We start from the raw sequence: 16,210 nt of genomic DNA on the forward strand, positions 1-16,210 counted from the left end.
GGTTTGTTCTCACTCTTGTTTCAGAGGAGGGGTTTCTTGGGAGATCAGGGTCAGTAAGGCCGTCCTGAACGCCAACTGGAACCTCCTCCTCTGCTGTGATTGGCTCTGCAGGATGTGAGTGAGGCCTGAGGAGGCCAGTGAGAAGGTGAGTGGACTGCAAGACTGCTGGGGGTGGGGGGCAGGTTGCCTAAGGACCTTAAATCCTTGGGACTCCTCATTAGAGCCACAGAGTGATACTGAGAGAGGCAAGTGGAGGGTGATAGTTTTTTTTTTTTTCAGGGGAACTTATCAAGTAAGCTGTTTGTTTGTCCTCCCTTGATTTATTACCTGAAGCCCAGCATACATATAAAAACACTGAACGTGAAGTGCATCAGTGTGCTCGCAAGGCTGACTCTCAGCGGAGAAGGAGTTAAAACTTTTTGGATTACAGTGGTTGCACTTGATTCACTTTTTGGACAACTTGGATACAATCCTCCTGAGTTGCTGAAAAAAAAAACATGGCACAGGGACAAAAGAGCCCCGGCTGGGCATTAACCCAGCACCCCTTCCACATGGCATTGGGCCTGTGGCTCCTTTCCTTCCTCCATCTCATCCTCAGTGTGTCAGCTGCAGACGAATATGACTACTACAGCTGGCAGTCGGACAACTTTCACAATGGCCGCTTCTACACCAAACAGCCCCAGTGTGTGGACATTCCGGCTGACCTGCGTTTATGTCACAATGTGGGCTACAAGAAGATGAGGCTGCCCAACCTGCTGGACCACGAAACCATGCCCGAGGTCAAGCAACAGGCGGGAAGCTGGGTGCCTCTCCTGGCCAAGCGGTGTCACGCCGACACGCAGGTCTTCCTCTGCTCGCTGTTCGCGCCCGTGTGCCTGGACCGGCCCATCTACCCCTGCAGGTCACTGTGCGAAGCAGTGAGAGACAGCTGCGCTCCCGTAATGGAGACTTACGGCTTCCCCTGGCCGGAGATGCTGACGTGCGATAAGTTCCCCATCGACAATGACCTATGCATCCCTATGCAGTTCACTGCCAACCACGCTACCCAGCCACCAGGTATACAAACCTAAAAAATTCTAGTTATTCATAACAATACAAAGCGTGAAAAAGTGGGTTAACTTTACTTTAGTCTAAGGTTGAAGTGTTTGTACTCTAATCATGAATGACAGTTGGTGCACACAAAAATACCGCCTTCTCCCCGACAATTTCCTTTATTTATTTTAGAAACTAGAGCAGGAATTTTACCGGCAACAGACACAACTGTACTTCAACAAATGTTCATTTTGTGCCATAAATATGATGTTATGTTTGTTTATTACCACTTTAATATATGTCGGAAAACACAGACAAGACTGAAAAAGCAGTTTCTGCTCTTACACTCCTCATTAAAAGAAACTGCTGTATTTTAAGCCAAAACAACAGTTGTGTTTGATGGAACAATATGTCTATATGCTGCCATAGCTGATTCATGGCACACTAAGCCTCCGAAGTATTTTTAATTTGTCCGTTTTACCCTGAAAACCCCCATTTACAGACGTCGCGCAACCGATTTTGTTTCAACCTAGTCATAAAAAGAAGGTAATTATATTATTCAAAATGTCTGTCATTTTTAGCTTAGAATCATTAATTGATGTCCAATATTTAGTTTAATAAATTTAAAAAAAAAAAAAAAAAAAAACGACTTTAAAAAACTTATTCACTCGCATATTTTAAACTTTTCAACAAATTACGTCACAATGAAAAATTTGGCGTCTGTAAAAAAGTCACGGATATCTACCTCATAACTATCGCTCGATTGTATTTTTTTCATTACTGTCGCATTTTCCCCATTATTTTAGATGATAAATAATTGATCCAAACAAACAAAAATTGAAAAAAAAAAAAAGTTTAAAAGGGTAAATATATGAAAATGAAAATCTCAACCACTCCTTGATATCTGTGATTTCTGGATCGCAACCCTTGTTATAATACCATGTTTCACCCATAAAATCCCCCAAAATTCCAGCTGTGACCATTCACATCTGTGTCTTGACACCTGATGATACATGCTACATGGAGTTTTGGAGTTGGAAAAATTTTGAACAGGAAGGCATTTAAACTTGACTTTCACGAGATATTATACTTCTTTGTTTCGATCCAAAAACTCCATGTGGCATGTATCACTGAGTGGAAATACACAGATGTGAATGGCCATTGCTGGATTTTTTGGGATTTTAATGGTGAAACATAGTAATATAACAAGGGTCGCGATGCAGAAATTGCAGACATCAAGGAGTGGTTGAATTGATCTTTTTCATATATTTACCCTTTTAAATGTTTATTTTTTCAACTTTTTTTGATTGGATCGATTATTTATCATCTAACATATCAGAGAAAATGCAACACTAACAAAAAAATACAATTAAGCGATAGTTATGAGGTAGATATCCGTGACTTTTTTACAGACGCCATTTTTTTTTATTGTGACATAATGTGTTTAAAACGGACAAATTAAAAATAGTTCGGGGGCTTAATGTGTCATGAATCTGCTATAGCAGCATATAGACATATTGTTCTATCAAACACAACAGTTTTTTAAGCTTAAAATACAGCAGTTTCTTTTAAAGAGGAGTGCAAGAGCAGAAACTGCTTTTTCAGTGTTGTCTGTGTTTTCCGCCATATATATATATATATATATATATATATATATATATATATATATATATATATATATATATATATATATATATATATATATATATATATATATATATCATCATTGGAAAGCTTAAAAGCTGGGGGACAAAGAAAATTGAACAGGAGAGCATTTAAAAAAAAAAAAAAATGAAACCCGTAAATCCTAACTCGAGGTGAGAGCATGAGAGAGCATAATTAAAGACAGCAGGATTTTAACGCGATATTATCGCGTAATTACCTTGTTTCGATCCAAAAACTCCGTTTAGCACGTCTCACAGATGTCAAGAAACAGCTGTGAATGGCCAGAGCCGGACTTTTTGGGGATTTTATGGGTGAAAAACAGTAATATAACAGGGGTCGCAATGCAGAAATCGCACAAATAAAGGAGTGTTCAAGATTTTCTTTTTCAAATATTTACCCTTTTAAATGCTTTTTTTTTTTTTTTTTTTTTTGGATCGATTATTTATCATCTAAATTATCGGAGAAAATGTGACAGTAACAAAAATACACAATTATGCGATAGTTATGAGGTAGATATACGTGACCTATTTACAGACACTATTTTTTTTTCCATAGTGACATAATTTTTAAAAAAAGTTTAAAATATGCGAGTGAATAATATTATAAAGTCGTTATTTCTAACTAAATATTATACATCAGTTAATGATTCTAAGATAAAAATAATAGATATTTCGAATAATAATTACTTACCTTCTTTTTATGGCTGGGTTAAGCAAAAGTGGTTGCGCGGTTTCCATAAACTGGGGTCTCCAGGGTAAAAAGGACAAATTGAAAATAGTTCGGGGGTTTAATGCGTCATGAAACTGCTATGGCAGCATATAGAGATATTGCTCTATCAAACACACCTGATCTTTTGTCTTAAAATACTTTATTTTAAAGAGGGGTGCAAGAGCAGAAACTGCTTTTTCAGCCTTGTCTGTGTTTTCCGCCATATAAATATTATCGTTGATAACGGAGAACATCCGTCCAGTGACTGCCATTAATTATGTGCCAATCCAAAGGAAGATTATTAAGCAAGAGGTTCCTTCTATTTTGTTGTTGTTGACTTTTAATTCTTTTTTTTTTTTTTTTCAAAAGACTCAGTGATCATGATATCAGCCCCTTGTTTACATTTTTAGTTCAGTCATTTAGCCTGCAGTTTCTAAAGCATGTTTGAAAATGCAATGGCTAGCTGCTCTATGCTGATGACTGACAACATTTTAGGTGATAGACAATCCAGAGGAGATCAGTGAGGAAGAAGGAAGTGAGGACTGGTAACAAGACAGCATCCTTACGTAAAAGTGTTAAAGACAGGCATTTCGCCATTGGCACATGCCTCAGGGTGGAATTGAGACAGACTGAGACTGGGAGACTCCGGCTGCCAGATTGCTCAGTGAGTTAAGACAAATGGACTGTTGTGTTCAATAGCATCACTGAAAAGGTGGCACAGCTTTATCAGTAGCTGTTCATCACAAGACAATCCATTAAGGTGATAGGTGAGGGGACGGACAGAATGTCATGTCACTCACAGTGCACCAGGATGTTTCCTTCCAAGGGAATAGACACTTAGGCTCTGTTTACAATGTAGTTTGCATTCACTGGTCTGAATTAGTTGAGGTGAATATAATGAACAGGTAATACACTTGTTTTGTTCCCCATTGTTTGCCAGTTGGAGCTGGTCAAAGTTGTATTCATTTCAGGGGTGGCATCTAGTACCCTCCTGTTGGTGCCAGTATTTTTTTTTTGCCAGTGAATTGATTATTTACTTCACCAATTTTGATATCCTATCCCTAAGAATCCCACTGTATCAGACAGTAGTGGTGTTGGTTCATGATCACATTCCAAAAGTCTTGGTCTGGTGTTGAACCTGACTCCTTAAAGCAACACTTGGTAACTTTTCAGTTTTGGTCGATTTTAGCGACGCAGATAGACAAAATTGTAGTGTTTCGCCTTAAAGAAGACTGCGTTTCACATGAGGACCAGCGCACAGTGTCGTAAAATCCTGATCTCCCAGTCGCCTGCAAATGGATGAAACGACATTTCTTTCCACTGGCTGTCTGATGGATGAATAGTAATGAAGTAATGAATCCAGTTGTGGCTAAACATTAACATATGATAATAAGAAACGTTTGATTTTGTACCGTAATCCCCCACCAGCCCTCCGGCCCATCCCGATCTGCCGAATTCGGTTGGGGGGTGATCACATCAGCGAGTGTTTATTCTTGAGTGTTGTTTTATTGTAGTAGCCTCCCTTTTTCTTTTTGTCTTCTCGGACAAACCTTTTTGTCTCTTTTGTTGCTCTGCTATCTTTGCAGAATTCGCGTGAAAGCGTTCACATCGATTTCCATGTCACGTGTGCCGTAAAACAGCACATTTGTAGTTTTTTTGTGTGGCAGGGTTCCTGCCACCCTCCTCAAAGTTAATTAGTGCCGGTGAAAGCGATACAGACCTCCTAAAGATATAAAAGAGGTGTCATTCAACTAGTTGTCAGTCGACTTAGCATCATAAATGTTATGAAAATATTTTATCAAGGTTGAAAAGTTACCTAGTGTTGCTTTAAAGACTCAGTTTTTGTTTTGATAGTTGTCTTGACTCCCAAACATCTTGAACTGGATTTGGTCACAGTTATGTCTGGTTTTAGGCAAGTCTTGGTCCAGTCAGGGTTTTGAGAACAACATGACTAGAAAGTACTAGACTAGTCTCTGGTAGTATGAGTTTTTCGATTACATTAGCATATTGAGCTACTTTACATTGAGACATGTTTTGTGTGTTAGGCAAGACGAAGTCTTCAATTCATTCTTGAGCCATGTTTTTGTTGTAAAGCACTTTGAGGGCCTTTCGGGTTTTGTAAATGGCTACATGAATAAATTTGATTGATTGAATTCACTGACATGCTTTTGGCTTTTGGGTGCAACATTTTGAATCTAACCCATACAAAGGCAAGCTCTGGCTAACTTGGAGACAAATGGTAAAACATGTTCAGTAATACCTCTGCATACGAATTTAATTCATTCCAAGACTTGGTTTGTATGTCGAAACTGTCGTTTGTCGAGGGGGATTTTCCCCGTCAGAATACATTATCATTTGATTAATTCGTTCCACAGCCCAAAAATCTACGCCAAATCCTTAATAAATACTGCAGGTACAATTACAAATAGCAATTATACATAGGAAAACAAATAAATAAAAAATACAAATTGGAATAATAATAATAATAATGTAACAAATTGGGTTGTGATGTGGCAGTTGTGTTTTGCATACTGCTCCTGAACGTACCATGTGACTGTTGAGAGAGTGAGAGAGATGCAGCAGATATTTTAATTTCTCTTTCCATGTTCTGTTGTTGTTGCCGTCGGCTCTGTGTTGTGTTGCAGAACTTCTGAAATAAATGATTAAAAACCTGACGAAGTTGGGGACTTCCTTTCAGATATGATAATAATAACAATAATAATAATGAGAGTCATCCTCAAGATGGTAGACATACAGTGGGGCAAATAAGTTCTCCCACTTGAAAATATTAGAGAAGCCTGTAATTGTCAACATGGTTAAACCTCAACCATGAGAGACAGAATGTGAAAAAAAAAAAAAAAAAAAACAGAAAGATTCTCGTGTTTGGAGGAGAAAGAATACTGAATTGCATTGCATCCGAAGAACACCATACCCACTGTGAAGCATGGGGGTGGAAACATTATGCTATGAGGCTGTTTTACTGCAAAGGGACCCGGACGACTGATCTGTGTAAAGGAAATATTGAATGGGCCATGTATCGAGAGATTTTGAGTGAAAATCTCCTTCCATTAGCAAGGTCATTGAAGATGAGACGTGGCTGGGTCTTTCAGCATGACAATGATCCCAAACACACAGCCAGGGCAACAAAGGAGTGGCTTCGTAAGAAGCATTTCAAGGTCCTGGAGTGGCCTAGCCAGTCTCCAGATCTCAACCCCATAGAAAATCTGTTGAGGGAGTTGAAAGTCCGTGTTGCCCAACAAGGGCCTCAAAACATCACTGCTCTAGAGGAGATCTGCATGGAGGAATGGGCCAAAATACCAGCAACAGTGTTTGAAAAGCTTGTGAAGATTTACACAAAACGTTTGGCTTCCGTTATTGCCAACAAAGTGCACATAACAAAGTATTGAGATGAACTTTTGGTATCGACCAAATACTTATTTTCAACCATGATTTGCAAATAAATTCTTTAAAAATCAAACAATGTGATTTTCTGTCTCTCACGGTTAAGGTTTAACCATGTTGACAGTTACAGGCCTCTCTAATATTTTCAAGTGGCAGAACTTGCACAATTAGTGGTTGACTACATACTTATTTGCCCCACTGAATTCCTTATAGATATTGTTGTGAAACAATCTCGATTCTTGGTTAAAAGCAAAAAAAAACAAAAAAAAAAACGTGCAGTTAGCATTTATTTTACGTAAATATTACGAACTATGATGCTAGTCAGTAAGCAAATGTAGCGGCGGCCTTATGTAAACAAAGAGCTTTTTGCATTGAAAATTCTTGTGAATACATGCGTAAATCCCTGAATTCTTTATAGATATTGTTGTAAAACAGTCTCGATTCTTGGTTAAAAGCAAAAAAAAAAAAAAAAAAAAAAAAAAAAAAAACAAACAGTTAGCATTTATTTTACGTAAATATTGCGAACTATGATGCTAGTCAGTAAGCAAATGTAGCAACGGCCTTATGTAGACAATTAGCTTTTTCCGTTGAAAATTCTTGTGAATAAATGCTTAAATCCCTGAATTCTTTATAGATATGGATATAAAACAGTCTCAATTCTTGGTTTAAAGCAAAAAAAAAACTGCAGTTAGCATTTATTTTACGTAAATATTGCAAACTATGATGCTAGTCAGTAAGCAAATGTATCGGCGGCCTTATGTGGACAAAGAGCTTTTTCCATTGAAAATTCTTGTGAATAAATGCTTAAATCCCTGAGTTCTTTATAGATATGGATGTAAAACAGTCCCAATTCTTGGTTTAAAGTAAAAAAAAACTGCAATTAGCATTTATTTAATGTAAATATTGCGAGCTATGACATCAATGTCGTTGTGGTTAATTTCTCCCATTGATTTTTTCACAACATTTCAAAATTCATGCATGGTACAAAAAAATATAATAATTGCCTTGAATCCTTGAACAAATCACTCCTGAAACAATCTTTCCTGTTTGTATGCGGTACAGCTTTCATACTTTTTCAACCTAAATCCGGCATTGGATCGCTGCATGTGTGACTGTGACCGACTGTGAATAACTGAAGTGGAGTGTGGGACGGCCCCCTACTTGAAGGCGTGGTGCAATGCCTATTGATTGTGACTCATCAATATAATTGTGAAGTCTATGCACAAATCTACTCAAGTAAAAGTAAAAAGTATGGCTAAGTAAAACTACTCTTCGAAGTAAATTTTTCTAAAAAATTTACTCAAGTAAATGCAACAGAGTAACTGTAATGGGTTATTACCCACTTCTGATTTTAATTTATATGTGTCTTAATCCTCCTCGTAGTTTCTTTGGAAATTGGTCAAATATTTTTTTGGATTGTGGAAAATGTCGATAAAAAACGCCCTGAAAGAGGTAATAAATCCAACAGAGAAAACCTTTGGAGGAATGGAAACTAAACAGTGTGGAGAGCAGGCTACTTGGGCAGCCTCTTGACAATAGCGATGAGTGTTTAGAGAGGGAGTGAAGGAGTTGATGGGAGTCTGTTGACAGCAGAGGAGTCGGGGGGTTGTCCCCTCTCCTCTTTGTTTCAGTCTGCTGTGCCTTTGTCGGGCTGGTGGCCAGGAAGCCAATTAGCAAGAAGGGCCAATTACTGCACTCCTAGTAATTTGTCAATAAGATGGGAAAGGGGCACTCTGCACAGAATTCGAATGAGTGCGATTGTCCCGGTGAACAGACTAACAGTGAAATCGGAAGAAGAGAACAAGTGTTTTAAATAAGGACTTATTCAAGGGTTATGGGTCATTGTTGTCATTCTACTTTTTGACTTCAAGTGCCTATTAGCATCTATGTGCTTCATGCTAAATTAGTACACCTCCGTTACGTTTTTTTCTACTCAAACGAACAAAAGATCATCCTGTCCATGAGATTTTCACAGAGATGTAAAATTTGCCTTTTCTCTGTGCTCTGGGATTTGGCAAAAGAGAGCCACTAACACTGGAGCATCATTTTTAGTCCTGTCAATCAATATGTGTGACTTATCTTGGCTTTTAATCACAAATGTTCACAGCCAAGTGTCGGCAATCACGCATAGTAACAGTGGGAAAGGATTCTGTGGTGAATTTATGCAGAGCTGACTTATTCCATTAGGGGAAAATAACTGCACTGTTTTTATAGGATGGGGATCAACTATGTGACATTGGGCCGTTACGACTTGTGTGAGCAATTCTTCCAACAAAGAGGAACTTTCTTCTGCCACCTTCACCTCAAACAAAATAAGCGAGGTCATCTACTTGAATAACAATCAAAGGTGCAGGGCTACGTTACTGGGAGTAGGCAGTGAAAATATGTGCAAAGATCATATCGACCCTAAAATTGGCTTGTGTGGTTAAACAACTACTACATTACATACTGTATATTAGCAACACACTATAACTATTAGATGAGTGTATTTGAAAAAGAGTGTAGCCGTATCGCTTTCTGCCTGAAGGCTCAGGGGCTGGAGAAGAACGAAATTCTTAGATAAGCATGCGAGAACATCCTGAAGCAAACACATCCAACAGGGTAAAATGAGCGCATCGAAGAATTTTTCTCACCAAATTGTGCACTGAAAGAAAAATAAAGAGGGATGTCAAAGGTGCCATACAAACATTGAAAGGAAAAAATGGTGTGTGCCCAGAGACATATACCCGCAATAACCTGCTTCCATCATCAGGTGCACTTCCACCATTCTATGGGATACATTAAAATAGCTGTAGCAAACACTTTGTTAAACAGTTAATAAATGATGACACTGTAGTTTGTTTCTTTTTACTTTGTTGATGTTACTAAAAGAAAGAAAAATCTCTTCCCTCCCCCTCCCCCTCGTAGGTTGGGTGGCTGTTCATCTCAAGCTCGGGTCCTTTACCAGAGGCCAGGGAGTACGATGTACTTAATTTTAGTCGCGATTTCGACTTTACGATGCCTGAGTCTTGTCCGCCATTTTGTCTCCAGTCCTTTCTTTTTTGTAGTTGGATAAACAGTACCTTAGTCTACCTCACATTAACCTTTTTTTTTTACATTTTTTAATAAATATGAAAGGTTTTGTCCTCACTAAATGTGAAAATTTTCAGCTTTACAGAATGCAAACAAGGCAATTGTGGTTTTTGAAGCTTTTGACTTCCTTCACCTTAGACACATTTGTAAAGCTGTAACACACATATGTACCTTATTTTTCGGACTATAAGCAGCCATTTTTTTCCTAATTTTGAATCCTGCGTCTTATAGTCCGGTGCAGCTTACTTGTTGGTTGATTTGGGTTAATAGGTAATACCGTATTGGCCCGAATATAAGACAGCCCTGATTATAAGACGACCCCCTTTTTTTTTAAGACTCAAGTTTGAAAAAAGACTTTTTGAACACCAAATTAATTTTTATACAGAAAATAATTATAGTACATCCGAAACAATTAATTATACCAATATATTTGAGAGAAAAAGCATGTTACTTTGCCTCATTCAAATCTTAATATCTGAACATTTAAATATGTAAACTAAAGTGCAATCACATTTGTAAATGAATGGCTTCTGGTTTTTGAAATGTAAACAAACCAATCTATTGTGATAAAACAACAAAATTACAATAGCTGCATTAACCATCAAAGTGCAGTCTAACTGTAACTGTAGTCTTGAAACAAATCTGAATAAGGAAAAACACTGCAATAAAATAATGCAAACTGGTTAAACAGAGTAGCTCAGATCTGTCATGACAGAACATTGCTTCAATGATATCTGGCGCCATCTAGCGTTGTGAATGGGTAGAGTAGCTGAGATCTCTCATGACAGAACATCGCTTCAAAGATATCACGACATCTAGCGTCGTGAATGGGTATAACGTCTAGACCGCGAATATAAGACGACCCCGTCTTTTTCAGTCTTATTTCAATGCAAAAAACACCGTCTTATATTTGGGCCAATACGGTACTTTATTTGACAGCGGCGTCATAAGACTGCCATAAGACCGTTAAAATTATGACATGACATTATCATGTGCATTAATGAATGCTTATGACAGATATCATTAAGTGTCATTCGGCAAATAATGTCACTAACTCCATTTATTTCCAGCTCCGATCTTTTACATCCATTCAAAAGTGAGATCATTTGCCAGATGACACAAAAAGACATTTGTTATACGCATTCATTAATGCTCATGACTGTGTCATGTCATAATTAAGATGGTCTTATGACAGTCTTATGGCGCCACTGTCAAATAAAATGTTACCAAATACCTTAACTAGCAACTAATGAAACAACTGGAACAGTAACTGAAGAAATAATTAGCACAGAACATGAATTTTAATTGTTATTTACATCTGTATCACTGCAATGCATGATAGGAGGCATGTTGGAGGACAACAGTGTTTACAGCAGGTGGTATCAGAGGTTGACTGTCTTCTCCAAGGGAGCAGTGATGGCCAATTTGGTCTTATGGCAGTCTTTTGATGCATGCGGCTGTCAAATAAAGTGTTACCGGTTGGTATCTTTTGGTGTAAATATCCCATGATTCAGTGTGGACAGCTGCGGCTTATAGTCCAGTGCGGCTTATCTATGAACAAATACCGTTTTCGTGTCAAATTTGGTGGGTGGCGGCTTATACTCACGTGTGCCTTATAGTGCGGAAATTACAGTACACTTATGTTCAAAACGACACGTATTTTAACAATAAAACACTTGACACAAATCAATTGGTGTTTAAACATCCATCTAGTGTGATCAATATGTCAATTTAGTAGATTAAATTAACCTAATTTGCCTAACAAAAGTCCGCTATCTTCAATGCTACAAATGCTAACGTATTTACAATTCTAATATGAAATCGCTCACACGTATCTCCATAAACTGTATGCGTAAACTTAATTACAAATGCATACACATATAATACATAAAACAACTGACAGCCTTATGTGGGCCAAACTGGAGCGCATCTATCCTTTATCCATGTCAGACATCTGAGTCTGCTTCTGAGTCACACATGGCGACAGTCCAGCCAGACCCAACGCTGCCACCAGAGGGCAGTGTATCCTTCATCATTAAACAAAAACAATTATTTTCAAGTTTTAGGCAAGTTATTTTGCAGGGGTTAATTCTGACGTACGCCGAAATTCGGGTTATGCCGCCAGCAATGTTGTTTATGTCAACAATGACCATAACGAAAATATTTCATCAACGAATAATTTTTTCATAACGATGACAAGACATTAACGCGCTAAAAACATGTTTTGTGAGACTAAAATAAAACGTGACTAATGCTTGTTTTCGTCTGACGAAACAACAACGAAAAGAAAATTCACAAATAGAATCTGCCCCATGTTCACAATGTGTGATATTTTATGTGTAGTTAGCTTGCATCGTAGCAGTGTCTGTTTGTGTCACTCATGTGACGTGCTGCTGCTCTCCAGTCTGCAGGCTTGCACACACGGTAAGATTTGTTTTCTTTTTTTGCCAGAGAGAATATGCAATGTTGCTTTAGCCTTTAAAGTTCCGTGTTGAGTGATCATCACACACTAAATGTAACTCGTAATTAGTGCTGCAACGATTAATTGATTAACTCGAGTATTCGATTAGAAAAAAAATCAAATTAAACTTTGTTGCTTCGAGTATTCCTTTCATTAAAGTGGCGTTCTGATGGTTTATTTTGAAAGTGTTTGCATTTAGTTTTATTGATTAGAGTGGATACACTGCCCTCTGGTCCACCTCTTTTCACATGGTTTAGTCCAACTGCTCCCTGTTCAGTCCAACGTAAGCTAAGTTTTTGTTTGAGCTACTGTTTTTTAATGCATTCATAATTTAGTTTATAGGTATATATAACCGTTTTTTTGGGAATATGTGTTTGAACTAATGCTGCAACGATTAATCGATTGACTCGAGTATTCGATTAGAAAAAAATATTCAAATAAAATGTTGTTGCCTCGAGTATTAATGTAATTAAAGTGGCGTTGTAATGTTTTATTTTGAAAGTGTTTACATTTAGTTATTTGATTAGGGTGGATACATTGCCCTGTGCCTCATTTCACATGGGTGAATCCAACTGCTCCCTGTTAAGACCAACGTAAGCTAAGTTTTTCTTTGGGCTAATGTTTTTTTTTTTTTTGTGGGAATATGAGTCTGACCCATTTGTTAAGAGCATTGGGAAAAAAACGTTAGCATTTTATAGCATTTAAGCTAGCAGACTTTTGCCATGTAAGTTAGCCAATTGTTGTTTTGTTGTACATAGATCCTCAATTATTTATTTTTAATACCGTTTGAGGCTCAGCTCAGGTATTTTAATTTTTCATGTTCCTTTTCCGATTACTCGATTATTTGAACTAACTAGTTCATCGATTATTCGACTACTAAAATAATCGATAGCTGCAGCCCTACCCGTATGCTATCATTTGGATAATGCTAACAGCAAGCAGTCTCTTTAACTCTGGGACAACTTTTTTTTAAATAAAATTTGCGGCCTCCAGGTGGGTAAAATTAATTGAAAATAATGTACTGTTGTGAATTATCACCAAAGATGTGTTGTCCTTGTAGACGCTACAATATGTGCTCGTCTGTCAATGTTCATTCAAAATAGTTGGAAACCTGTATTATTTATTTTATGGAGTAATTTTTTTAAATTTAAAGACGAAAACATTTTGAGTAAACGTCAACTAAAACAAGACTAAATTAGTCTTGAGTTTTCGTCAACAAAAACTAGACGAAGACAAACACATTTTGAGATGACTAAAATAAGACTAAGACTTTATTATTGTCAAAAAGACTAGGACTAAAACGAAAATTAAAAGGGCTGCCAAAAACGACACTGGTCGCCAGCCTAGGAACGGAACTCCTATAGTGCACTTCTTCTCACTCACTGTGAAAGAAAATAAATAAATAAATAAATAAAACAGTTGTTAAATTACGATATTCATTTAATGATACAGTTGTGGTCAAAAGTTTACATACACTTGTGAAGAACATAATGTCATGGCTCTTTTGAGTTTCCAGTTATTTCTACAACTCAGATTTTTCTCCGATAGAGTGATTGGAACAGATACTTCTTTGTCACAAAAAAACATTCATGAAGTTTGGTTCTTTTATGACTTTATTATGGGTTAACAGAAAAAGTGATCAAATCTGCTGGGTCAAAAATATACGTACATGGATCTGAAAAAGCGAATCATTGACTTGAACAAGTCAGGAAAGTCACCTGGACCCATTTCAAAGCAGCTGCAGGTCCCAAGAGCAACATTGCAAACAATTGTTTGTAAGTATAAAGTGCATGGCACTGTTTTGTCACTGCCACGATCAGGAAGAAAACGCAAGCTATCACCTGCTGCTGAGACAAAATTGGTCAGGAGGGTGAAGATTCAACCGAGAATCACCAAAAAGCAGATCTGCCAAGAATTAGAAGCTGCTGGAACACAGGTGTCCACAGTTAAGGGTGTTTTGCATCTCCATGGACTGAGAGGCTGCCGTGCAAGAAGGAAGCTCTTGCTCCAAAAGTGGCACCTTAAGGCTCGACTGAAGTTTGCTGCTGATCACATGGACAAAGATAAGACCTTCTGGAGGAAAATTCTGTGGTCAGACGAAACAAAAATCGAGCTGTTTGGCCACAATGCCCAGCAATATGTTTGGAGGAGAAAAGGTGAGGCCTTTAACCCCAAGTACACCATGCCTACCGTCAAGCACGGTGGTGGTAGTATTATGCTGTGGGGCTGTTTTGCTACCAATGGAACTGGTGCTTTACAGAGAGTAAATGGGATAATGAAGAAGGAGGATTACCTTCAAATTCTTCAAGATAACCTAACGTCATCAGCCCGAAGATTGGGTCATCAAAAGTGGTAATGGAATGGCTAAATCAGGCTAGAATTAAGGTTTTCGAATGGCCTTCCCAAAGTCCTGACTTAAACCTCATTGAGAACTTGTGGACAATGCTGAAGAAACAAGTCCATGTCAGAAAGCCATCAAATTTAACTGAACTGCACCAATTCTGTCAAGAGGAGTGGTCAAAGATTCAACCAGAAGCTTGCCAGAAGCTTGTGGATGGCTACCATAAGCGCCTAATTGAAGTGAAAAAGGCCAAGGGACATGTTACCAAATATTAGCGCTGCTGTATGTATATTTTTGACCCAGCAGATTTGATCACTTTTTTCTGTTCACCCATAATAAAGTCATAAAAGAACCAAACTTCATGAATGTTTTTTGTGACAAAGAAGTATCTGTTCCAATCACTCTATCAGAGAAAAATCAGAGTTGTAGAAATAACTGGAAACTCAAGAGAGCCATTACATTATGTTCTTCACAAGTGTATGTAAACTTTTGACCACAACTGTATGTTTATATTGTTGTTGTGGTTTTTTATGCAGATATAGACAGGGGTTGCAAGCTCGTGGGTCAGATTCATGGCAATTAAATCTCAAATGGGCCGCACAGGTGTTTCCATACAGAGAAACATGGCAAATAAGCTACTACTGGCAGAGGTTTGTGACTGATTTCAGACACAAAAGACAGCAAAGTGTACGCACTTGTTCGCGCAAGTCCAAACACTTCGATTTTGTGGTGCCGTTGTCAAAATAAAAGCATGTGATGCGATTCTGTATGTACTGTATTAGCCTCAGGGCCATTTATTTGACACCCTTGGGTGTAAAGCTGCATTTCATAATACTTACAGTACTGTTGCAGCTCTATATGATGATATTCAAAATCAGAATTAAGATATCAAATAAGTTATTTTTGATGGTTTTGTAAACAGTTTTTACTGAGGTAACAACAGGGTAGGGAGATTCGAGATTTGATGTGTTACTGTATACAGTGTATCACAAAAGTGAGTACACCCCTCACATTTCTGCAAATATTTAAGTATATCTTTTCACGGGACAACACTGACAAAATGGCACTATGACACAATGAAAAGTAGTCCGTTTGCAGCTTATATAATTGAGTTAATTTATTTTCCCCTCAAAATAACTCAAAATATAGCAATTAATATCTAAAACCCTGGCAACAAAAGTGAGTAGACTGCATTGAAACTACGTACATCCCTAATTGTCCTATTTGAGTACTGCTTGTCATTTTCCCTCCACAATGTCATGTGACTCGTTACAGTCGTTACAATGCTGACAGAGTGGTGTCAGCATTGCTGCAGAGATTGAAGAGGTGGGGGGGTCAGCCTGTAAGCTCTCAGACCATACACGGTACATCAAATCGGTGTGCATGGCTGTGACCCCAGGAGGAAGCCTCTCCTGAAGACGGTACACAAGAAAGCCCGCAAACAGTTTGCTGAAGACATGTTAACAGAGCCCACGGATTTCTGGAACCATGTCCAGGTGAGGAGTACAAAGATAAGTGTGTCATGCCTA

At 38.0% G+C, this 16,210-nt stretch overlaps 1 protein-coding gene across 1 annotated transcript in view; it reads left to right on the forward strand.

Annotated features, from left to right (window-relative positions):
- Nucleotides 1-218: 218 nt before the first annotated feature.
- sfrp5 (secreted frizzled-related protein 5) overlaps nt 219-16,210 on the forward strand; it is a 42,759-nt gene continuing 26,767 nt past the window's right edge. Inside the window, exon 1 of the mRNA XM_057849003.1 lies at nt 219-1,056. Within this exon, the coding sequence (XP_057704986.1) occupies nt 498-1,056 (559 nt within the window). The 5' untranslated portion in view covers nt 219-497. The remainder of the gene's footprint in view (nt 1,057-16,210) is intronic.

The sequence above is a fragment of the Corythoichthys intestinalis genome, chromosome 10 (genome assembly GCF_030265065.1).
Source record: "Corythoichthys intestinalis isolate RoL2023-P3 chromosome 10, ASM3026506v1, whole genome shotgun sequence".
Lineage (NCBI taxonomy): Eukaryota > Metazoa > Chordata > Actinopteri > Syngnathiformes > Syngnathidae > Corythoichthys > Corythoichthys intestinalis.